This window comes from Neomonachus schauinslandi, chromosome 4, assembly GCF_002201575.2.
Source record: "Neomonachus schauinslandi chromosome 4, ASM220157v2, whole genome shotgun sequence".
NCBI lineage: Eukaryota > Metazoa > Chordata > Mammalia > Carnivora > Phocidae > Neomonachus > Neomonachus schauinslandi.
In genome coordinates, this window is record NC_058406.1 from 146633554 (window position 1) to 146658006 (window position 24453).

General features: G+C 39.3%; 1 protein-coding gene across 1 annotated transcript in view; it reads right to left on the bottom strand.

The window, feature by feature from the left end:
- Window positions 1-3776: 3776 nt before the first annotated feature.
- Window positions 3777-24453, bottom strand: part of RAD54B (RAD54 homolog B) — an 86307-nt gene continuing 65630 nt past the window's right edge. The window contains exons 10-15 of the mRNA XM_021688249.1: window positions 23595-23885; window positions 18360-18535; window positions 11075-11336; window positions 9498-9564; window positions 9103-9303; window positions 3777-4265 (exon numbers count right to left, since the gene is read on the bottom strand). Of these exons, the coding sequence (XP_021543924.1) occupies window positions 4048-4265; window positions 9103-9303; window positions 9498-9564; window positions 11075-11336; window positions 18360-18535; window positions 23595-23885 (1215 nt within the window). The 3' untranslated portion in view covers window positions 3777-4047. The remainder of the gene's footprint in view (window positions 4266-9102; window positions 9304-9497; window positions 9565-11074; window positions 11337-18359; window positions 18536-23594; window positions 23886-24453) is intronic.

Consider the following 24453-nt stretch of genomic DNA (forward strand, 5'->3'; position numbering starts at 1 on the left):
TCTCAGGGTCTGGGCTCCCATGTCACATTTGCTGTCTTTGTCCCGCATCACAAGGATTCACTCACAAAACTCTGCCTCCTCCCAACATTTCAGCAAGATTTCATGGTGGGAAAGAGATGAAGGGAGGGCGACTTCCAGCACTCTAGCAAACAACTACACGGAGAACAACTGTTATTCAAACATCCTCCAGTTCTGTCCCTGGGAGCTTCTCTTATCTAACCCAGTCCCAGGCTCCCTCCGTATTCTTATTTTCTTTCTCTTCACCCTTCCTCAGATTGCCTTTAAAATTCCAAATTTTTCTCCCTCATTACACTTTCACAGCAACCAATTCCCAAGGCTCACTCTCCTTTTTAATAAGTTTTAATAAGGTGTCTTTCCAAATAAAGACTAAGAGGAATTCTTTTTTTTTTTTTAAAGATTTTATTTATTTGAGAGAGAGAATGAGAGACAGAGAGCACGAGAGGAGGGAGGGCAGAGGGAGAAGCAGACCCCCTGCTGAGCAGGGAGCCCGATGCGGGACTCGATCCCGGGACTCCAGGATCATGACCTGAGCCGAAGGCAGTCGCTTAACCAACTGAGCCACCCAGGCGCCCAAGACTAAGAGCAATTCTGACATAAGCAGTCAAGGTAATATTTCTCTACCTCTCTAACCATACAGTATTTCACTTAGGTCTAAACAACTACTATTGGACATATCATTGAACAGATGAGAAAACTCAGCTCATCTAAGATAATACTAACCCTATCTCATAGCTTGCTAATGCACGCAAAGCTCTTCACATTTAGAACACAGCAATAAGCATGTAATAAATGCTAGCCATCATATTTATCCTTACAATATTTAGTTGCTTTATCTCCTTTCTATCTATACTTACTACCTAATATCATCCAGTCTCATGACTTTATTAAATACCATCTATATACTGACAAAATTCCAAATTTATCATTAGCTTTGACCAATGCTTCTGAACCCAATTCATCTATGAAACTGCTTATTTGGCATCTCCCCTTGCCTACCAAATGTGACATAATCAAAAGTGAACTTCAGATCTTCCCCTACAAATCTCTTTTCTCAATCTTCCCATCTCAGTAACTGGCAATACCATTCCTCCTTTGGCTCAGGCCAAAAATCTTGGGAGTCATTCTTGATTTCTTTTTCTTATATCTTGGACTCAATCCATTCAGAAATCTTGTTGGCTCTGCCTTCAAAAATAGCAAGAACCCAACCATTCTTTCACACTTCACTGCTGCCACCAGGTCTAAATCACCATCATCTCTTAACAAGATTATTGCAATAATCTCATAACTCACATCCTTGCTCCCACCCCATGTTCCACCATTTTGTTTCATCGCAGCGATTCAGATCATGTCTTTTGTCAGCTTAAATCCCAGTGGTTTTCCATGTCCCTCAGAGTCAAAGCTAGAGCTCTCAAGGCCATCTTCAGTGGCCTCTAACATCTGAATTGCCCCACCACCATCACCTCTTTGATCTCATTTCTTACTACTCTTCTCCACAACAGCCTCTGGCTGCTTCTCAAACATGTCACAACACTCCTTCATCTATCTCAAGGCCTTTGCACCTGAGGTTCCTTCTGTCTGGAACATTTTTCCAAGAGAATGTCACGGTTCTCAACCCCTCACTTTTTTCAGGTCTCTGCATAAATCGACCCCATATAAATAGCAATCCGCAGACCCACTTTGTTTAATATCTCTCCCTTATCCTACTTATTTTTCTTCACAGCACTTCTCATCATGTGCTGTATTACATGTGTATTGTTCTCTGTGTGCTAGAATGAAAGCACCAGGGCAGAGACTGCCTGTTTCATTCATTGCTGTATGCACAACCCATAGGACAATGCCCTAGATGTGATAGCTACTCAATAAATATTTGTGGAATGACAAATGAATATAATCCATTTAATCAAAATTAAAGAAGGCAAGAGTTTCAATAAGGAAGTGTTCACCAGTATCTAATGTGAAAAAAAGCCAAGATAAAGACTGAAGAGTTCACTGCATTTACCAATTTGGAAGTCACTGGGATAGAGGCCTTGAGTGCTGGGGGAGGGGGGTCAACAGCTTTGGGTTGACAATGACTGAGGAGAAGGAAAGGAAGACATCAAGAAGAGAACTCTCTTCTGGAAATGGACAGTAGTGATGATTGCACAACACTGTGAATGTACAAGTGGTAATTCTTTCCGCCGTGTCTTATTTTTTAAATGTGGCATAAAGCAAAACTTATACTATTTTTTTTTAAGATTTTATTTATTTGACAGAGAGACACAGTGAGAGAGGGAACACAAGCAAGGGGAGTGGGAGAGGGAGAAGCAGGCTTCCCGTGGAGCAGGGAGCCCGACGCAGGGCTTTATCCCAGGACCCTGGAATCATGACCTGAGCCGAAGGCAGACGCTTAATGACTGAGCCACCCAGGCGCCCCAACTTACACTATTTTTTAAACTTTCATATTATCAGCTCATCCAATTAAATGATTATTCAGCCCACAAGTATTTACAATTGAATGCCACCAACTATTATTATTAAAATGCTTTTCTTCAGTGATACTCCAGAGATACACTCTTGGGTCAGCTTCCCTGGAAAACACGCAGAAGCAGACCTTCTTGCAGGGAATTTGTTGGGTAGTGCTATTTGGAACAACATCTTTGAGAGAGTGAAGGAAGCACGACTGAACGGAGAGAATAGCTGCCCCCCAAATGAAGCTGCAGCAAAGGCCTCAGTTGAAGAGCTCTGGAGCTTGGCCTTTCCATCCTGCATCAACAGAGCACTAGATTCAGCTACTCCGGGGAGGGAGCAAACCTTGGGTGAGGCAGCTCTTTTCAGCTCAGGGCTATACTTAGGTAGGGATTTGGCTAGGAGTGGTGGCAGATAGCCAGGGAAATGAATAATTTGGAAATCCAGACAGCACGCTCTAGCATCCTCTACGATTTTAGATAAACAATAAAGTTACTAGTCCCTATCACTATATTTTTTTAAGGATTTCACACCTGAGAATAATATCACAGATACTGAAAGAAGTTTTATATGTAAAGCCTCATAGATGAGGCCTATACATAGGGCCAAGAAACACCATTTTTGCTTATTATTAGCTGGGTACTTCCTCACTGACAAATTTGGTCCCAGACTGCCTGTTCATGAGTCCTAGATGTATAATTGCCCAGGTATGGCAGTAGAAATCTGAAGAGCTCAGATTTGTTGATATTTAATTGAGTCTTTATTCAAGACCTCAAGATAATATTCAGTCTAAAAGAAATTTTCCCAAATGGAAGCAGAAGCTGATTATAGAAGCCCCAACTGGAGACTGAGTAACTCTTTTCTCTTTGTAGGCTTCAGCTTTCTAAAGCTTACTTTGTACATTAAAACTTTCTTTTTATGTCAGAAATTATTACAGACAACCCTTGACATGATGGTAGCCGAAACTTTCCTTATTCAGAGTGCAAACAATGTCTGGTGGGCATAGATTTATAGACTCCTTGTCAGTCCCCCATGAGTCTGAGGTCCCAGATTACAAACTGGTGTTCTGAAGTGCCCCATGTCCCACTATCCTTCATCTCCTGTCCCAACCTGCTGATCATTCTCACTCATACTGCCCTGCAGCAACTATTACACTCAGCATCTTCAGCCTCTGCAGTCCTAGTCTCTGATTCCCTTTCTCCCTTGCGCTCTAGTTGAAACTGATCTCACACATCTAGGTCTAATATTCCTACGTAGATTAGATTTCCCAAAGACAGGGACTAGGTATTTTACCTTTTTATATTCCTTATGAAAATTCCTTAATGGGTATTTAATAAGGTGCATTAATTATGGAATACTAATAAATAACTATATGATGACAGAATTACGTCTTTAATGTTTCAACACTGAAGAACGCATACAAAAAATTAAACAACTCAAGTTTTGACTGTATCAAAACTATGATACATTTTGCAACAAAACATAATTTAAATAATTCTATTAATTTTCAAAAATTACATTTAATTACTATGTTAACTTTTTTAAAGGGGGGGCAAGGGAATGTCATGAAGTAATCTTTCCTTATATAGCAGTACTTTGATTGGTTATATTCTGAAAAAAGAATGAGACATTTTCTCTGATTCTTTCAAGAAAAGGATCTGTAAGATTTAAATGATCTCCAGAAAAATGCTTCCATTGCTTCAGCTGTGACATGGAGAGAGGTTTCATAGAGTTAGACTTCTGATGATGTGGACCAAGCTGACAATTTCTAGAGATAGGGAATTTTTCCAGTGAACCACCTGTAATAAGTAAAACAATGAGAAAATCCTTAGGCCAATCAATACCTTACTATAAACAGTACTTTTTTTATTTTATCACATAATGAGTTTATATAATTTATTACATTTTGGTCTCTGACTTCAAGGAACTTGTGGTCTAGTGAGAGATACATTAAACAAATAATCATCCAAACAGATGTATTACAGGTCCACAATCCCTTATCTAAAACCTTTTGGGACGGATATGTTTCCCAATTCAGAATATAATTGGAACAATCTGGGACAGCACTCCATAATCAAACTCATTAATATTCTGCAGCAAGTCATATGAATAGTCATGAAATGGGTTTTTTTAATGAATACTGATAAATTCACATCAATTTAGGTAAGGTTTTTGCAACCAAATAAATCTGTTGCAAATTTATGAGGAAAAAACAACTTTTGGTCTTTCAGTCTTTCTAGATTTCAAAATTGAAGACAAGGGACTATGAGTTGTATTACAAATATTGGTAAGGGCACAGAATTAAGATACAGGGAACTCAGCACATATAACAAGAAAAGCTGACTTGTTTTATTAAGATCTGAAGGATGAGAAGGCAAGAACCAGATGGGGAAAGGAGGTAAAGCATTTCAAGAGAAGGACCTACAAAGCCTATGAAAGTGAAGGGACTCTGGTATGGTCAAGGAACTGACAGGAGCCCAATGCAACTAGAGCTTAGAGAGCAAAGATGAAATTCAGTAATGCAGGCTGAAGTGTGCATTCAAAGGCTGGATAATGCAAAACACCGTGAGCAAATCATGAATGGCAGAGGCTAGCAGTTATTCACTGAATCCCTCTCTCTTTCCTCCAGGGCACTTAACCACATTTCCCAGTCCCCCTTACAGTTAGATGCAACCACTGAGTCTGGTCTATGGAATGTGGATAGACAAGCTCTGTGTCACTTCTAGGTCTGGCCTAGAAAAATCTCCCACACCACGTGGTTTTCTACCTTTTCTCTTCTCTCACCTGCTGGCTGGGAGATGCAGGGATCCCAGCAGGGAACTCTAAGGCCTAAGGGGATGGTAGAACCCAAAGTGGAAGAACTCTGGAAGACCAAATCACCTTAGTGAAGGCTGTGCACTATGTGACTATTATGTGCCCTGCTACATGAGAAATATACTTCTACTGTGGTAGGTCACTGTGCTTTTTGAGTTTCCTGTTACAGCACTTAACCCTACCTTAACTAACCACTTTAAAGATTTTAGTCTCTGTACTTAAGAGCAATGGAAGCTCTTCAAAGGGTTTTTTGGAACATTTTACTTATGGGAAATTTCAAATATATAAAAGTTAACAAGATAGAAATGAAGAACCTACAGGTTATTATGTACCCCACCTTCAGGAACTATCAACTAATAGCCAATTTTGTTTTATTTAGACTCTGCTTTCTCTACTTCCATATTATTATGAAATAAATATCCAGTATATATCAACTGTACATATTTCACTTTGCATTTCTAAAAGATAAAGACTTCTTTTTAAATTTTATCACACTTAAAAAAACTGTCTTTCCTTAATATCTAAGTCATGTCAATGTGCAAAATCATTGATCTTAAGAGATGATGACATTACTTTAAGAATCTAGAAGACAGTAGGATAATACTTTCAAAGTACTGACAAAACAAAAACAAAATACCCTATTGACTAGAATTGTACACCTAGCAAAGCCAGCATTTGAGAGAGAGAGAAAGCAAATACACTTGGAAAAGTCAAAGACTGAGAGTGAATGACTAGTAGGCCTTTGTTGGAAAAAACAACATGAAGAGACAGAAGTGAATCAAAGTATGTCATTAATTACAATAAATGTAAACAGAATAAATGCTCTGGTTAAAACATGAGACTGGAAAAAAGAAAGCCCATCTTTATGCTATTAACAAGAGAAATAACTAAAACATAAGGACACAGACATACTTAAGGCAAAAGAAGGGGAAAAGGTACACCAGACAAATACCATAAAGAAAGCCAGTGTAATATATAAAGTTAAGATAAATGAAAGCAAAAGGTATTAAGGATAAAGAAATCACTACCTATTAATAAAATAAACCATAATAAAAAAATTCACAAAGAAAATACAAAATATACAGAGCAAATATTTATAGAGTAACAAGAAACTTTGATAAATCCACTGTCATATTATAAGATTTTAACATACTTCTGAAATTTTTTTTTTAAGATTTATTTATTTATTTATTTGAGAGAGAGAGAATGAGGGAGAGCAAGCACATGAGAGGGGGAGGGTCAGAGGGAGAAGCAGACTCCCTGCCGAGCAGGGAGCCCGATGCGGGACTCGATCCAGGGACTCCAGGATCATGACCTGAGCCGAAGGCAGTCGCTTAACCAACTGAGCCACCCAGGCGCCCAACATATTTCTTTCAATAACAGACATATCTAACAATAAATTAGGTTATGAATAGAAAAATGGGCAAATGATATGAACAGATGGTTCATATAAAGGAAGGCTCTTAAATATAGGAAAAAATGCTCAACTTCACTCAAAGTAAGAGGAAAGCAAATTAAAACTAGACCAATATATCATTTTTTTTACTATCAGAGAGAAAAATTCAAACATTTGATAATGTACTCAACTGGCAGAACTGTGGAGAAATAGCCATTTTAGTCTGTTGTCGGTGAGGTATAAAGGGTACAACCCCCTTGGAGGGCACTGGGATGAGCACTGGGTGCTGTATGTAAGTCATGAGTCACTAAATTCTACTCCTGAAACCAGTATTACACTGTACGTTAACTACTAGAATATAAATAAAAATTGATACCAAAAAAAATAATAATAAAATACAATAAAAGGATACAACCCTCAATGGAGGGCATTTGGAGAGTAATGTAGAAGGGTTTTTACCACATACATTTTATGAATAGTTGAACCACGTAAATATATTAGCAATTTGTAAGTTAAAATAGTAAATTTTTAAATTTATAAAATAAGAGGGGCGCCTGAGTGGCTCAGTCGTTAAGTGTCTGCCTTCAGCTCAGGTCATGATCCCAGGGCCCTGGGATCGAGCCCCACATCAGGCTCCCTGCTCAGTGGGAAGCCTGCTTCTCCCTCTCCCACTCCCCCTGCTTGTGTTCCTGCTCTCTCTCTCTTTCTCGCAAATAAATAAATAAAATCTTAAAAAAAAAATTTATAAAATAAGAAAAATTGATTTGGTATCAGAAAATTTGACTAATATGACACAACTCTAAGTAATTGAGAGAATACACATGGTTTTCATGAACAACAGAAACATTTATGGGGTGCCTAGGTGGCTCAGTCAGTTTAAACATCTGACTTGATTTCAGCTTAGGTCATGATCTCACAGCCATGAGAAGGCTCCTCACTCAGCATGGAATCTGCCTGAGAATCTCTCCCTGTCCCCATGCCCTTTCTCGCCCCCACACTTGCTCTCTCTCTCTAAAATAAATAAAATCAAAAAAAAAAAATTTACAAACTGACCCATACCATGTCTCTATAGTTACCATATTTTGACTACTCCGAAGTAGCTACAACACAGTAACAAAAACTAAAATACATTTAAAACATACTTTTAAGTAATGCATGAGTCAAATAAGAAATCATAATGGAAAATACAAAACATTTAGAACTGCATATCAAAGTTATGAGATTCAACTTAGAGGAAAATGCACAGCCTTAAATACCCATTGTAGAAAAGAAGACTGAAAATCATCAAACTAAGCATTCAAGTTGAAAAATAAGAAAAAGTACATTAGAGTAAATACAAGGAAAAGTGAAAAGAAAATAAGAGCAAAAATTATTAAAATAGAAAAAGCATATGAGAGAGAATCAAATGTTGACTTATACAAAATATAAATTCTTCCACATCAGTCTTATCCAGTCTACCTTCTTAAACCTTTTAAGATTTTATTTATTTATCTGAGAGAGACAGACAGAGAGCGCATGAGCGGAGAGGAAGAAGCAGACCCCTTGCTGAGCAGGAAGCCTGACACAGAGCTCGATCCCAGAACCCTGGGATCATGACCTGAGCTGAAGGTAGATGCTTAACCCACTGAGCCACCCAGGCGCCCCCTTCTTAAACCTTTTCAACACAATTTACCAAGTGACTTCCAACTACTGGTCACTACTTGCTCAAATCCTACTCCTGATCCAGTTCCTATCTGAACATTATCAACTCTGGAGGGCTGACATTCTCAGCCTCACTTGATACTAGGAGTTTGTCAAGTACTGAGAAGTTCCATGCTAACTGCCTCGGAAAGGATGACCCCATTATGGACAAGTTCTACACAGAAAAAACACACAGGAGGATTATTCTGTCAAGTGAAATAGAAATAAAGATTAAAAACAATTCTGTAATTCCAAAGTCAATATACCAGGTTTTGAAAGATTTTTTTTTTTAAGATTTTATTTATTTATTTGACAGAGAGACAACAGCAAGAGAGGTAACACAAGCGGGGGGGGGGGGAAGGAGGGGTGAAGGGGCGGGGAGAAGCAGGCTTCCCGCCGAGCAGGAAGCCCGATGTGGGGCTCAATCCCAGGACCCTGGGATCATGACCTGAGCCAAAGGCAGACGCTTAATGACTGAGCCACCCAGACGCCCCCTATTGAAAGATTTTCCTAAACAAGTAAAATTGTTCACAACTAATTCAGAAGAAGCTAAATTGAGAGAACTAATAAGATTCTACTTAATATTTTCTCAAATACCCATCTGGCAGGTGCCCTATGACCTGAGGGAAAAAAAAAACGAACAAATGCAAATGGTAAATTTTTTAGTTACTCTGTATTTAAATGTTTTCAATTGCTAAAGAGAAACAAATTAACTTTACCATCATAACAACTAAAATACAACTAACCTGTACCATCTTTGTCTCTTGTACATTCACAGTCAAGCAGGTCATGAGTAACACAATGTGAACTTTCATGTAACGTGAACAAATTTTTTAGCTCCTCTACTGAAAACTGGATATGTTCAGATGTCTTGGTTAGGTCTACCACTGCCCCAGAAAGATCTTGCTTACTGATCTGTCTTTGATAAATCTTTTCTTCTATTGTACCTAAAGAGAAAACATTGATTCCATTTCCTTCAGATCTTTAAGTCTGTTATTTTTTTAGGGTAAAACATGTTTATTAGCATACTAGTTAACAAAATAACAATATTCCTGATATCAAAGCACGGATTAAACAAAAAAATTTTTTTTGATTATTCAAAGAGACTAAATTTTTTTTCACACTGAAGGGTTATTATTACCTGTGGTTAGGAGCCTGTAAATATGTACAGGATGTTTCTGACCATCTCTCCATACTCTAGACATTGCCTATAGGAAATAAATGAGAATTCAGAGAATACAGTAGGAACCAATAACCCTGTCCACATAAGCAATATGCATTAATGTGCTTAAGATTAGGAATTCTAGATTTTACTTATAGCTTCAGAAAACAAAACCCAGGCATACCCAAACATTCCCCACCTCATATTTTTTTCCTGGGATAAAGAAAGGGATGGATGAACACTCACTGTCATACTGTAAAATAGTTACAGGGGTGTCACACGACAGTGAGAGGATCTATCTGCAGCAAAGAATAGGACAGCAAGTTTGGACAAGAACGCAAAGAAGCAAGTATAGCATGGGCATGGAGGGTTTCTTCCCAGTCCAAGTAGCTAATGATTTAATCCTAAGGAATGCTTAGGATACCTAATCAGTTCAAGCTATAGGTAAATTCCTGTGGTTTCACAATTTAATCAGTGATAGTGTAGAGAGCTGGTGTTCAAACCCCACACATTCTAATGAAAAGTCTTACTTTCAACCAGCTCCTGGGAGATAAACCCTAAGCCCCTGTAATATTCTGCCTGATAACAGCATCTTAGTTTACCTGAGGCCTTGGACCACAGAAGATAGTTTTTGCTAACAATGTGATTGAGGTGGGGGGCTTGGGACAGTTTGACCTGGGGAGGGGTTGGAGACTGAGCAACTTAGGTCAGTCACACTGGTACTCTGACCTCCAACAAAATCTCCAGACACCAAGACCTGGGCAAACTTCTCTGGATGGTAATACTTCAACAGGTGTTGTCACTCATCGATGCTGGCAGAATTAAGTATTGTCCATACAACTTCAGTGGATGAGGACAACTGGAAGCTTGTGCCTTGTCTCTCCTGAACTCTCCACGTGCCTTTTACCTTTACTGATTTTAGTCAGTATCCTTTCACTGTAATAAACCATAACTATGAGGATAGCTGTTTTTCTTAGTTCTGTGAGTCTTTCTAGTAATCACTGAACCTGAGGGTTGTCTTCGGGTCCCCCAACACAGACACCAAATGAGGAGCAAATCTGTAGGTAGAAATCTGAAAGTACATGACGACAATGGACTGTATTCTGAAGAAAACCAAAAGCTGTTTCTGAAATATTTTCCTACATCAGCTAACTTAATATCTTTACTATACCCTGCATAAACACTGATAATAGCATCTCCAACACTTTATTGTCTTTTCCTGGTAGTCAGGAGCACCCCAAAGGCCCAACTGTGCAGTAAAGTACACACTAGAGATACACAGGTTTGGGTCTGAATCCTGGCTCTGCCTCTTATAAGCTATGTAGCCAAGAACAAGCTTCCATCTCCTCATCTGTAAAACAGGGCTAATAACATCCACACTTTCAGGACTCTGGTAAAGATTAAATAGATGTAAAGCACTTAGCAGAGTGCCTGAAAGAAAGTAAGGCCTTACCATGCAGCAGTTATTAGACATCAATTCATCCTCATACCCCCAGCAGGTACAGGATCCCCAGTGTGCATTCTGTACTGTTTATTTAATGTATAAATTGTCATACCTGGATATCAGTGGCTGGATTCCAATCAATGTCATAGAGAATTAAATGAGATCCTCCAATAAGGTTAAGTCCCACACCACCAGCTTTTGAACTTAACAAAAAAATAAAATCAGAAGAGTATTTACTATTGAAGCAATCAACAATTTGCTGTCTTTGAGAGATTGGTGTTTGTCCATCAAGTCTTGTATAAGTATATCCATGACGCTTGCATACTTCTTGTAGAATATTCAAGGTTTGTGTGTAGTTGGATACCAACACCACCCTGGCAATCAAAAAGAAAGTCTTTACATACAATTTTAAAGCAATATTATATTTTTTTAACTGAAAGAAAACACTACAGTGATACTATCAGTGATGTTTATAGAACATGCAGTGATGACCTTGTACAATTAAAACAAAGGTTCTCCTTCAAATTCAATTTCTAAATCAACATCTAAGAGATTTCAAGCTTTAAGATAGTGGAGTAAGGACCTTTCTCCTTTCTTCACCTCTCTGAAACCACCCTAAAAACAGCAGAATTGAGAAAGAGACACAATTCTGCCTTTGATAAAACAGATAATTATATGTGAAAACAGAGAGTAATGGAATGGTGACCTGCTTAGGGAGTATAGAAAATGTAAAACCCAAGTGCCCAAAGAGGGAGACTCTAATAAAAAAACAAGTACAAGTTTATTCACATCAGAGAATCTTAAGACACATCAGAAGGAAGGAGTTTAGACTGCCCCTATTATAAGAGCACTGATAAACAGAACCCAAACTCTACTCCCATGTAACCAGCTGACTGTTCTTTCTCAACTAGGGTGTTTATAATCTGGAGAAAGTAAACCAGAGAAAACTGAGACCAGGGGACTCTAGAAGGCAAGGATATAATAACAGATCAAAATGAACATCCACATACTGGATGGTAAGAGCCCAGTTCCCTTTTACTACAAACTCCCAAAACACCCATAGCCTGGCATCCCTCTCACATCCCATCCCCAAAAAGATAGTATTGGAAGATTCATCTCTGGGATGATTTAAATGACCCCAGAGAAAAGGTCCAGCCAGCTCACTGCCTAATTACCCAGTGAGGGCCACCAGTCAACCAGCCCTGCCTTGATACACGGGGTGTTCAATTAATGTTTTACTGCATCACTCTTAAATATGAATGGACACCAAGGATAACCACCTGTTTGAGGTGAGGCTCCAAGATGAAAAATAGAAACCAAAACAAATAAACAGAAAAGAAGAAACCTGTATAAAGCAGAGCAATGGAGGAAAGAGGAAACAACTTTAAGAAAATAATTAATATCCTCAAGTAAGAAATGGCATTCACAAGAAGAGGAGGCAATAAAAAAGAACAATCAAGAATAAGAAAATATCTCAGAAATTATAAATGACAACCAAAATAAAAAAAAATTTTTAAGATTTTATTTATTTATTTGACAGAGAGAGACACAGCAAGAGAGGAACACAAGCAGGGGAGTGGGGGAGTGAGAAGCAGGCTTCCCACGGAGTAAGGAGCCTGATGCAGGGCTCGATCCCGGGACCCTGGGATCATGACCAAAGCTGAAGGCAGACGCTTAATGACTGAGCCACCCAGGCGCCCCCCCAAAATAAAAATTTAACAAGAAAATTGGAACATAATAATCAGAGAGTATACCAGGAAATAGATGAAAAAAAGAAAAAGTGATGGGGCACATGGGTGGCTCGGTCAGTTACATGTCTGTCTTCGGCTCAGGTCATGATCTCAGGGTCCTGAGACTGAGCCCCCTGCTGGACTCCCTGCTCAGCTTCTCCCTCCCCTTCTGCTTGTGTTCTCCCTCTCTCTCTCAAATAAATAAATAAAATCTTAAAAAAAAAAAAAGTGATGACCATTAGGAGGGAAAAGATAAAAGAATTAGAGGAGAATCAGTCAACGAGGTTCAATATCGGACTGACAAAAATTCCAAAGAAAACAAAAGAAATTATTTTGAGAGAAAGATAGAATATTTCCCAGACATGAAGTCTTCAGATTGAAAGGACCTACTAAAGTTCCCAGCTCAATAAATGAAAAATGATCCATATTAAGGCACATCCCCCCCTCCCGCCTTTAAAAACCTTCTGCTAATTAAGCTCAGCAGAGCTCTCCTCTACTTTCTTTCTAGATGGGATGCTGCCTGATTCATGAATAAAGCCAATTAGATCTTCGAACTTACTTGTTTGAATTTTGTTTTTTAACAGTAGGTTGGCGTGGGTGCCTGGGTGGCTCAGTCAGTTGAGCATCCAACTCCTGATCTCAGTTCAGGTTCTTAATCTCAGGGTCATGAGTTCAAGCCCCACATTGGGCTCCACACTGGGCAAGGAGCCTACTTTAAAAAAACAAATAATAACAGTAGGTTGGCAATTTAGGCTGGGCTCAGCTAGAAGGTTCCTCTGCCAGTTGTGGCTGGGCTGACTCAAGTATCTGCAGTGAGCTGCCTGGTCAACTGGTGAATGGCTGACCTACTCACCAGGCTAGCCAAGGCTTATTCACATGGTGACTGAAAGGTTCCAGGAACCCAAGGGAGGACAAGCCCCGACGTACAAGATCTTTGCAAGTTCCTTTTTGTGCTACATTTGCCAACACTGCATGGTCCAATGCAAGTCATATGGCTGAGCTCAGAGTCACAGTGGGAAATCACTCAAAATTATCTAGCAAAGGAACATGGATACATGGAGGAAAAGAACTTAGACCATATTTGCAATCTACCACAACTCCTATACTATTATTTCAATCATTTTTCCTTCCCTTTCTTTTCTATTACTGTTACAGAAGGCAGTTGGTTAGGCTTTAACAGGATGCCTGGAGGTCAGCAAAGGGGTGGGGTGGAGGGGTCCATCAAGACCTGTTACCAGGAAAGCCAGTAACCTGGCAGCATTCTACAAACAAAGCCACAAGAAGCCAGATCACTCTAGACAGGCCCAAGACAAAAAAGGTCCGAGACCCTGACCAGGTAAGGGAGAAAAGGTACAAAACCCTATTCCCAAAGAAATCCCCTCTCCAAATGATAAATGTTCCACATCTCAGATAACAATTGTCAATAAAAGGTAGAAATCCAAACTTCTCCCTTGAGCTCGCCCATTTCACATCTCCAGAGTGGACTCTCACTTTAAAAAACTCTTCACTTGCACCATTCAACCACTGTGTCTAGTCTGTCCTTGAATTCTTTTCTTGTGACAAGACAGAGAGCCTCCAGTCCCAGGGTGGGCAAGATGGAGGCCTCAGGGCCTGGAGGTCTCCCCAGTTCACCTGGCAACAACAAGGATAAATAACACTATCTAAACATAGTTTTTCTGATACATCTTCACTAGGAATCTCAGACAATTCTCTTTTAGAGGTCTAGAGCACCCCACACCCCACATAAGTACATACCACTTTGAAACAAGACTACTATTTTTATGTTCATTAGACTGTCCCCTAAAGCAACTGAAATCTGTAGTCAAGGCGGTCAGGTAGAGTGCAAGGTGCACCCAGCACGAGTCTCCATCCAAGTGATGCATGGGGGCTGGAATGCAGCATAAACTCTGGCTCGCCAAGCCATGAAGCCTAGTGCATTAATGCAACAACCAGAAGGGAAAATAAATGGTTTTAAATTTTGAAGTTTCCTTTTTAAAAATTCCATAAAAGGGTAACCTGGTAGACAAGTCAAGAGTTCTCAGATATGCCTCCACCTAGTTCTAATACATCTTAACCTGCACAAAAACACTGTATGTGCTAGAAAAGTTCTTCCTGAAGACTTAACTGTCTGGTTCAAGTTAATGGTAACACAGCAATTACAGTAAAAGCTTAATACTATCCCTGAAACCAAACACTGTCACTTTTAGCTACATATCTTTAAAGGCTTAGAATGCTTGTGCATAGGCAACCCAGCCCTGGAAAGCCTGGCCTCTACACCCAATTGGCCATATGAAAAAAGGGCCACAACTCAACACCTAAAAAGCAGTCCAATTAGAAAATGGCAAAGGACTTGAATAAACATTTCTCCAGTGAAAATATACAAATGGCCAGCAAGTAGATGAAAAGATGCCCAACATCACTCATCAACAGGGAAATGAAAATTCAAACCATAATGAGATGCCATCTCACACCCATTAGGAACATGATAATGTTGGTGAGAATGGAGAAATTAGAAACCTTGTGCACCGTTGGTGGGAATGTAAAATGGTGTGGCTGCTATGAAAAGCAGTATGGTGGTTCCTCAAGAAATAATTTTAAAAAGAACTGCCAGGGGCACCTGGGTGGCTCAGTCGTTAAGCGCCTGCCTTCAGCTCAGGTCATGATCCCAGGGTCCTGGGATCGAGCCCCTCATCAGGCTCCCTGCTCCGCGGGGAAGCCTGCTTCTCCCTCTCCTACTCCCCCTGCTTGTGTTCCCTCTCTCACTATGTCTCTCTCTGTCAAATAAATAAATAAAATCTTTAAAAAAAATAAAAATAAAATAAAATAATTGCCAAATAAGCCAACCATTCCACTTCTGGGTATATATCGAAAAGAACTGAGGGCGCCTGGGTGGCTCAGTTGGTTAAGCGACTGCCTTTGGCTCAGGTCATGATCCTGGAGTCCCGGGATCGAGTCCCACATCGGGCTCCCTGCTCGGCAGGGGGTCTGCTTCTCCCTCTGCCCTCTTCCCTCTCGTGCTCTCTGTCTTTCATTCTCTCTCTCTCAAATAAATAAATAAAACCTTTAAAAAAAAAAAAGAAAAGAACTGAAAGCAGGGTCTTTTTTTTTTTTTTTTAAGTAGGCTCTACACCCAGTATGTAGCCCAGCACAGGGCTCAAACTCATGACCCTGAGATCAAGACCTGAGCTGAGATCAAGAGTCGGATGCTTAACCAACTGAGCCACCCATGAGCCCCTGAAAGCAGGGTCTTGAAGAGATAACTGTACACCCATGTTCATAGCAGCATTATTCACAATAGCCAAAAGGTGGAAGCAACCCAAGTGCCCATCAACAGATGAATGGATAAACAAAATGTGGAAAAGATATACAATGGAATATTATTCAGCCTTAAAAAGGAAAGAAATTCTGACACATGCTACAACATGGATGAAGCTCGAGGACATTAAGCTAAGTGAAATAAGCCAGTCACAAAAAGACAATATACTGTATGATTCCACTTTTATGAGGTACCTGGAACAGTCAAATTCACAGAGACAGAAAGTAGAAGGGTGGTTGTCAGGAGCTGAGGGGGAGGCAGGAATGGGGATTATATACTGGGTACAGTTTGTTTTGCAAGATGAAAAGAGTTCTGGAGATTGGTTGCACAACAATGTGAATGAACCTACCACTACTGAACAATATGCTTAGAAATAGTTAAGATGGTAAATTTATGTTGTGTGCATTTTACAATTGTAAAAAGGGTGTTGGGGAGGCGGGGATGAGGATCTCTTCAAATAATGTAAAGCAATAGAACACCCATCCTATGGCACTGATGGAAGTGCCGCTGCTTCTCTCATGGGACAAGGCAGGATACAGTTTTCCTAGGGACCCACAAGCAGTCAAAATAACCCTATCCCAACTCTACCTCTAACTTATGCTTTTCCTCATCATTCCTTTCTCCCCACCACAAGAAGGAAACCTTCCCCTACAGCATTTCAAGGATAAATTTTCACACATATGTTTTTATCTTATCTCTTCTCATTTCCTCTAAAACTGTTCACTCATTATTCCTTGTCCAATCACCATCACCTATCTCCTTCTCCTCAGAGAAGAGGACCCTGAAATCATGACCCAAGCCGAAATCAAGAGCCTGCCACTTAATCAACTGAGCCACCCAGGCACCCCCACAATCTGCATATACATATTACACATATGAAATATTATCTAATAAAACATTTTAATCAAACTGTATTAAACACTTCATAGAAAGTTTCCTTATTTTAATTCCTTCATTGTTATGAAAAATAAACCTAAAAATATGCACAAGTCAAATGATATTATAAATGCTCCGAAGAGGTTATGCAAGATCCCTTGACAATTAAATGTAATTACTATTTTGCAATCTTTTCTATGTATTTTTGCCTTAATTCACAAAGACGGTTTGATACAGAGATACTTAAGACACAGTCCCTGTACTCTAAGTATGGATATATAAGAGAACTAATGATCATAATATAATGTGAGAAGAGCTCCATAAGAGGCAGTTACAGGATACAAAGGGGGTACAAAAAGGGGCATCTAACTCAATCTGAGGCCAGGGTCTTCCAAAGGAGAAAGCATCTGGGCTGTCTTAATGAACAGAAAAAGCTGGCCAGATGAATGAGAAGTAAAGGTCGTGGAGGCATGGGCCCCGCAACATGTAAAAGCAAACAGTGAGAAGCAGAGCGAGTGACGGTCCTGCAGGTAGTTTGGTATGACTGGACCACATGCTAAGTGTGAAGGAGTGGTGGGAGATGAGCCCAGAAAATGAGGCATTAGACAGATCGTGAAAAGTCTTGCCAAATGTGCTAAAGATTTTAGAAATTCCTGGAAGACAATTAGGAGTCTTTGAAGGATTTTTAAGGAGAGTGATATGTTCACATTTGTATTTTAGAAATTTAGGGCAATGTTGATATGTAATGAGGCTGAAAATAAGAGGGAAGTAGTTTATAAGAGACCATCATAACCCAAATCATTAATTACAAGAGTCAAAACAAAAGCCTTGGTACCAGAAAGGAGGTGGATTCCAAGATTAAGAAATAACTATCAATAGAATTTAGTGACTGACAATGTTGGGTAAGTGAAGGAGAAAAGTGAGTCTAGTATAACTAGATTTTTGCTTGGATTTGCTGCCATTTATCAAGACGAGGAATGATGAAAAAGGGTCAGATTTGCAATGGCAAATGACGTTGTTAAGGATATCTCCAGCTTAAAGTCTGATATGACATCAAGAGAGATTTAGATGTCCAATAAACAGTAAGAAATGAGGATGTGTGAATGCAAAGGCAGGGTTGGACCAGAGATACAGACTTGGAATCAACACTATGTGTGAGAGTTGAAATGATGAGTAAAGGTAACCAAGGAAGGGTGTTTGGAGCAAGAAGGCTACAGAGAACCCTAAAGAAGGGTCAATATTTGAGGGACTAAAAAAAAAAAGAAGATTCTGAAAGAGATTAAGGAACAAATTAGGTGTTAAATATCAAAAGACATCTCTGGGGTTTTGTGAATATTATGTATTTACTTTAGATTTAGTTTGTCTTAAATAAAGATCATGACCCCAAAGAAGTAGGGAAGAGAGGAAGGAAGGCCATAGTCTAAGCCAAAATTCCATGAGCACTGACAAGCAAGTTTATTAAATTGACCTCTTACTTTTCAGTAGGACGAAGTTCATGAATAACTGCTAAGAGCTTCAACAGCACCTGTAGTTTTCCGGACTCTTCCTCAGCAAACATGAGAGGGTTATAATCAGCAGGGAACACATCTACTAAGCCTTCATATAGACTCCTTTCTTCATTTCCATCCCAAGTTGAGCTGTATTCTTTTTCCTATGCAAAAGGATGACTGTTAACACTGGTTCATGTCTGTTAATTAGGATGGGGGAAAAATGCTAAAATTATGGGGGGGGGGGAGTGAAGATTAATAGCTACCTGAAAAGAATACCAAGCTATTATGTAAATCTTTATAGGTTACTGATTTGGTCATTTTTGAAAAAGGTCACCTGCATCCTACTGAGTTAATTACAGAGCAGTTCTGCTGTACCTAGTGCAGGCGATCTTCACCCTGCAAGGGCAGCATTGCTGCCCATGTGTTCCTTGGGAAGAGAGAGGGGGACAGCAGAGAAATAAGAGAGGAAACTAGGGTGCAAATAGTGATACAACATTTATTCTCTCCAAAACCTGAGATTTCTCATCCATAAGGCCCCTTTTTCTCTCTTCTCTCCTTCCCTCTATTACTTTTCTTTCCTGATTTGTGGGCTTCTCATAGCACCTCCTAAGTCATACTCAGAATCGATCCTAAGGGTTTACTCAATCTTAACAATTTCTTCTGCGTTAGGAACAATTCTGCGTAAGTTAACAGAGAAATGTATTCTTACTTATACTATTTTTGTTTATATTACCAACAGTTTTTTAGAATAATTTTATTCCAAAGTGATTATCAGCACTTCTGAAGTTTCTCCTCCAAAAGTGCCTAGCTGACATGTGAATACTTAGCCAGAAATACACTTATTAATAACTACATCACTTTTTAGATTAAATTTCTGAGACTGACTGGTCTCCTCCCTCTCTTCCACATTTACTGGATTGATCACTGTTCTTGAAACTTTGTTCAACCTACTCCACCTGCCTGGAAAGCTTCCTCATTTGTCTGTCCAATTATCTCAATCCTATAAATACTTAAGGACCCAATGCAAATTCTACCTGATTATTTATAAGCCCTTTTTGAGGGGAGGTGGCAGACACTGACTCTTAAACTTTATGGTTACAAAGTACATTTCAGTTTTGGGCGCCTGGGCGGCTCAGTTGGTTAAGCAACTGCTTTCGGCTCAGGTCATGATCCCAGGGTCCTGAGATCAAGCCCCACATCGGGCTCCCTGCTCAGCGGGAGCCTGCTTCTCCCTCTCCCTCTACCTGCCACTCCGCCTGCTTATGCTCTCTTTCTCTGTCAAATAAATAAATAAATCTTAAAAAAAAAACAAAAAAACCCAAAGTACATTTCAGTTTTGACCTTATTTGAGAAGTTAACTGTATACTTTATTATACTTCCCTATGTTTTCATGTGTGTTGTATTCTCTCTTTAATAATTCCAGGAACAGGGGTGCCTGGGTGGCTCAGTCAGTTAAGCGTCAGACTCTTTGATTTTGGCTCAGGTCCTGATCTCAGGGTCCTGGGATCAAGCCCCGCCTCAGGCTCCACATTCAGCAGGGAATCTTCTTGGATTATCTCTCTCCCTTTACCACCCCCCCCACACAGCCCTGCTCACACACAGTCTCTCTCTCTCTTTCAAATAAATAAATCAGTCTTTTAAAAAAATAATTCCAGGAACACCTTAAGGGCAGTGACTCTTGAAGTGTAAGATGCTGGGCACAAAGTACTGATTTTAATTTGGCTTATTCCCAAAATATAGCAATAGTTGGGTAAAGTCACTTGATTAAAAATACCTGGAACCCTAAGATATTAATATTACTGGGATATACAAGGGGAAAGAGACAGATGCTGGGTGCTTCAGATTAGGTCTGCTAAAATGCCAACACCTTGGAGAGATCATCAAAGGACCACAGACAGACCCAGGATCTAGTCCACAACTTTTCATGTTCAGAAACTGAATCTGGTTAAGCTCTAGGCAAATGAGCCATACTAAGTATCAAATTAAGAGACTAAGTCAGAATATAAATTTATTCTCAAAGGAGACCCACCTATTTAAGCCAATTGGTCTATGCATTCTGTCATATGAAACCACAAGGCAAGCCAAATCATTAGCAAAAAGTTGTCTTGTGAATATTAAATCAAAATACAAGGGAGATGGTGATCTTATGGCCTAAGTTCTTAGCCAGGAACACGTAACCAGAATCCCCTGGGGAATCACTTTTTCCAAATCCTCATACTTGGGTCCTACTCTCAGATTCTCAATCAGTCCATATGGGTTGAGGCCTGGACAAATGTAGTTTTTTGTTTGTTTGTTTGTTTTAAGATTTTACTTATTTATTTGACAGAGACAGACACAGCAAGAGAGGGAACACAAGCAGGGGGAGTGGGTGAGGGAGAAGCAGGCCTCCCACCGAGCAGGGAGCCCGATGCGGGGCTCGATCCCAGGACCCCGGGATCACAACCCGAGCCGAAGGCAGACGCTCAACCGACTGAGCCACCCAGGCGCCCCAAGCACAAATGTAGTTTTAAAAGCTTTCCAGATTATAATGCATAAGACCCCTAATTAAGAATCAACTAATAGATAATATCTTTATGTAGGACAGTCTGATGTATCACCTCCATCACAGGGATTTACCAGTTAGCCCTCTCAGATCAGCTAGTCATAGCACTCACTCTTCTGACTCTCTGTAGTCAATACGCTTTCATTACCAGTTATACTTTTTTTTGGTTATATTCCACTCACATTTCCTGAAAAGAAACCCATCACCCTGACTGAACTTGGGGGAAAAAAACTAGTTTCAACAGGAATATATTTACAAAAACATGGCTTAAACTTAATGCTTTATACACGTGGAATGCTCATTTCAGGCATTTTCTAGCGATCCTCATTTGCTATGATGTTAGAGGAAAGGCTTTACCAAACAAGTCTCAGATTGTAAATTATGTACCCTCTTTGAAGCTTGTAGTATCCTGTGCCTATTACTGGTTAACTGGTGCATTCTGGGCTGCCTTTTAAGGAAGAATTTGGGGCTTCTATTTTTGCTGGGCGTCATGCCCAAAGGGTTTAATTTTTATCACTGTATATAAAATCTGCTTCTTAAAAAGGTGATTAATAAATTGTTATAATCCTACCTACTTAAGAGTTACAGACTTCTCCTATGATAAACCACGTAAATATAACTCATTTAGGATAAACTTGAAGAATTCTGGTAGAACACTCCATTTTCTAAGTATATAACTATTGACCTCAAGCATAATGCAGCACCCACAAGTTTTCTTTCATTTTGTTTGCAAATTATGCTTTTAATATTTAAAGAAAAAAATAAAAGAATAAAAGTTGTTTATTTAATGAAGTGTTAAGCATGCGCTGCGGGTAACAGAGTATTAATAGTTACTGTGTAACTTCTATGGCCAGGCATTTTGCTAGGTTCTTTCCATACCATTTCATCAAGTTGCCACAATAACATCCGAAGTTATTATTGTCTCTGCTTTAGAAATAAGAAAAATAAAAGCTCACAGATGTAACTTGACCATGATTAAATTTGTCATTAAAGAACTGGTAAATAGTAGAATGGAGACTAATACCCACTTCTAACTCCAAAACAGAAAACTCTCCCTGAACTCCAAACTGCCTTATGTTTGTTAATTATCCAAATGGTTAGTTCAACTATACAACCATTAAAAATCACACTTGGAGAAGATACCTAATTTGAGAAAATGTTCATGATTTATTTAGTGAAAAAAGTAGATTTTAAAATAGCATAGGGGCGCTTGGGTGGCCCAGTCAGTTAAGCGGCTGCCTTTGGCTCAGGTCACGATCCCAGGGTCCTGGGATCGAGGCCCACACTGGGCTCCTTGTTCAGCGGGGAGCCTGCTTCTCCCCTGTCTGCCGTTCCCCCCTGCTTGTGCTTGCTCTCTGTCAATCTCTCTCTCTCTCTCTCCTTCTCTCTGTGTCAAATAAATAAATAAATCTTTAAAATAGTAAGCATAGCATTATTAAAATTAAGTTTCTCGGGGCACCTGGGTGGCTCAGTTGGTTAAGGGACTGCCTTCGGCTTAGCTCATGATCCTGGATCCCAGGATCTAGTCCCACATCAGGCTCCCTGCTCAGCAGGGAATCTGCTTCTCCCTCTGACCCTACCCCCTCTCATGTGCTCTCACTCTCTCTCTCTCTCTCATGCTCTCTCTCTCAAATAAAGAAATAAAATCTTTTAAAAAATAATAATAATAAAATAAATAAAATTAAGTTTCTCTAGAACAAGATTATATATGCATATCTTTGAGCCCCTGTTCCCTCACCAAAAAGTGGGGATAGTAATAACAATACTTATTCCATAGAGTTTTATAAAGAATAAACAATACTAGAAAAGCATTTAGTGTTTGGTACACAAGTCCTTATTAAGTATTGGCTAAGATTATTAATACTAAAATATGGGGGTTTTTTCTGGCTAGAAAGCTTTATTTCTTTATAATAAATTCTTAAAGTATTGCCAGGCCACAAAACATAAAATTTTAAGGCTTTGATATATATTGCGAACCTTCTTTCAGTTGTACCAATTTATATTCTAACCAGCAGATGACTTTAATTTTCTTCTGATTTTCTGAATTTTATAAATTTCATACAAATTGAATGTATCATGTATTACTTTTATAATGGGAAAAAACTAAATTTTCAATGATAAATTTTATATTTGTCTGCACCAAACAAAACTGACTGGCTATATAAAATAGGGAGAGAAAACACAGCAAAGTATTAGACGAGAGGGGTGCCTGGGTGGCTCAGTCGTTAAGCATCTGCCTTCGGCTCAGGCCATGATCCCAGGGTCCTGGGATCGAGCCCCGCATCGGGCTCCTTGCTCAGCAGGGAGCCTGCTTCTCTCTCTCTCTCCCACTCCCCCTGCTTGTGTTCCCTCTCTCGCTGTCTCTCTCGCTGTCAAATAAATTAATAAAATCTTAAAAAAAAAAAAGTATTAGATGAGATACCAAAGGGCATGGGGCAAATTCTAGAAGGCAGTGCCTCACATCCATTTCACCCCTACTTTAGTCCTATGAATATGGACAGTCTCTCAACAAAGGGAAGACTGGATAAGTTGTACAGATGAAACATATAGGAGAGGCTGTAAAGCTTTTGGAAAACCCACAAATGTAACCCCTGGGACTGGCCCAATCTGCCCTCTTACATTCACATGACACAGAACCCTTAGCTCATATCCTTGACACAGTCTCACATACTACTTACCTTTATAGAGTTGAACAACAGGCAGGGGTGGTTGCACAGTTTTTTAAGAGCTCCTATACATATTAGATGAGGACTATTTCCCAACAACCCTTGAAGGCAGAACCTGACAGCCTGAGAATTCAACAGCTTTCGATAAAGCTCAACCTGTAGCGCTCTTGGTCGGCAAAAGACTACATTCTCTATTTTAGGTGGAAGATATTTATTTATGACTTCTTGGGTTCTTCTAAGGATAAAGAGTCCAGTGAGGCAAGTAAGTTCAGCTGCTCTTTTCTCTCCTAACTCCTTTTCTTCCTATGGAAAAATCGCAAATTTAAAAGTGTTATAAACAAAGAATACTTGTAACTAAAAAGGAATATTAAACATCTTATAATAATAAACCATTTACTAATGATGTCCCTTCAGATTTTTTTTTTTTTACAGAATAAATGCAGTATGAGTTTGGGATAGAAAAACCAACCACCATCTCTTTAAAGGTTCAGCATAATCATTTAATTAAATGAACCAGTCTCCTAATCCTTGTTTGGCTATTGGCCCATTGAGAGCCATCAGAAATCAACAATCTACAAACTAAATTATTCTAAAAGTAAGCTTTTATGTGAAGACTATCATGGTACATAAGTCTTAAAATCATCAACAAAGAACTAATTCAGCAAATTCTTGGAAGCAAATATTTTGACAAGTAATTGATCCTAAAATTAAACCCACAAGAATTACTGACACAAGGCACAGCTAATTTTTTCAAAATCATTACATATTGTTCATTAGAAATGCTAGTTTCCAATTCGTCTGTTTCCTTTGGTTTGTTTCTAAATTTTTACCACAATACCTTAAGTCAAAATACCATATGGGTGAAATATAT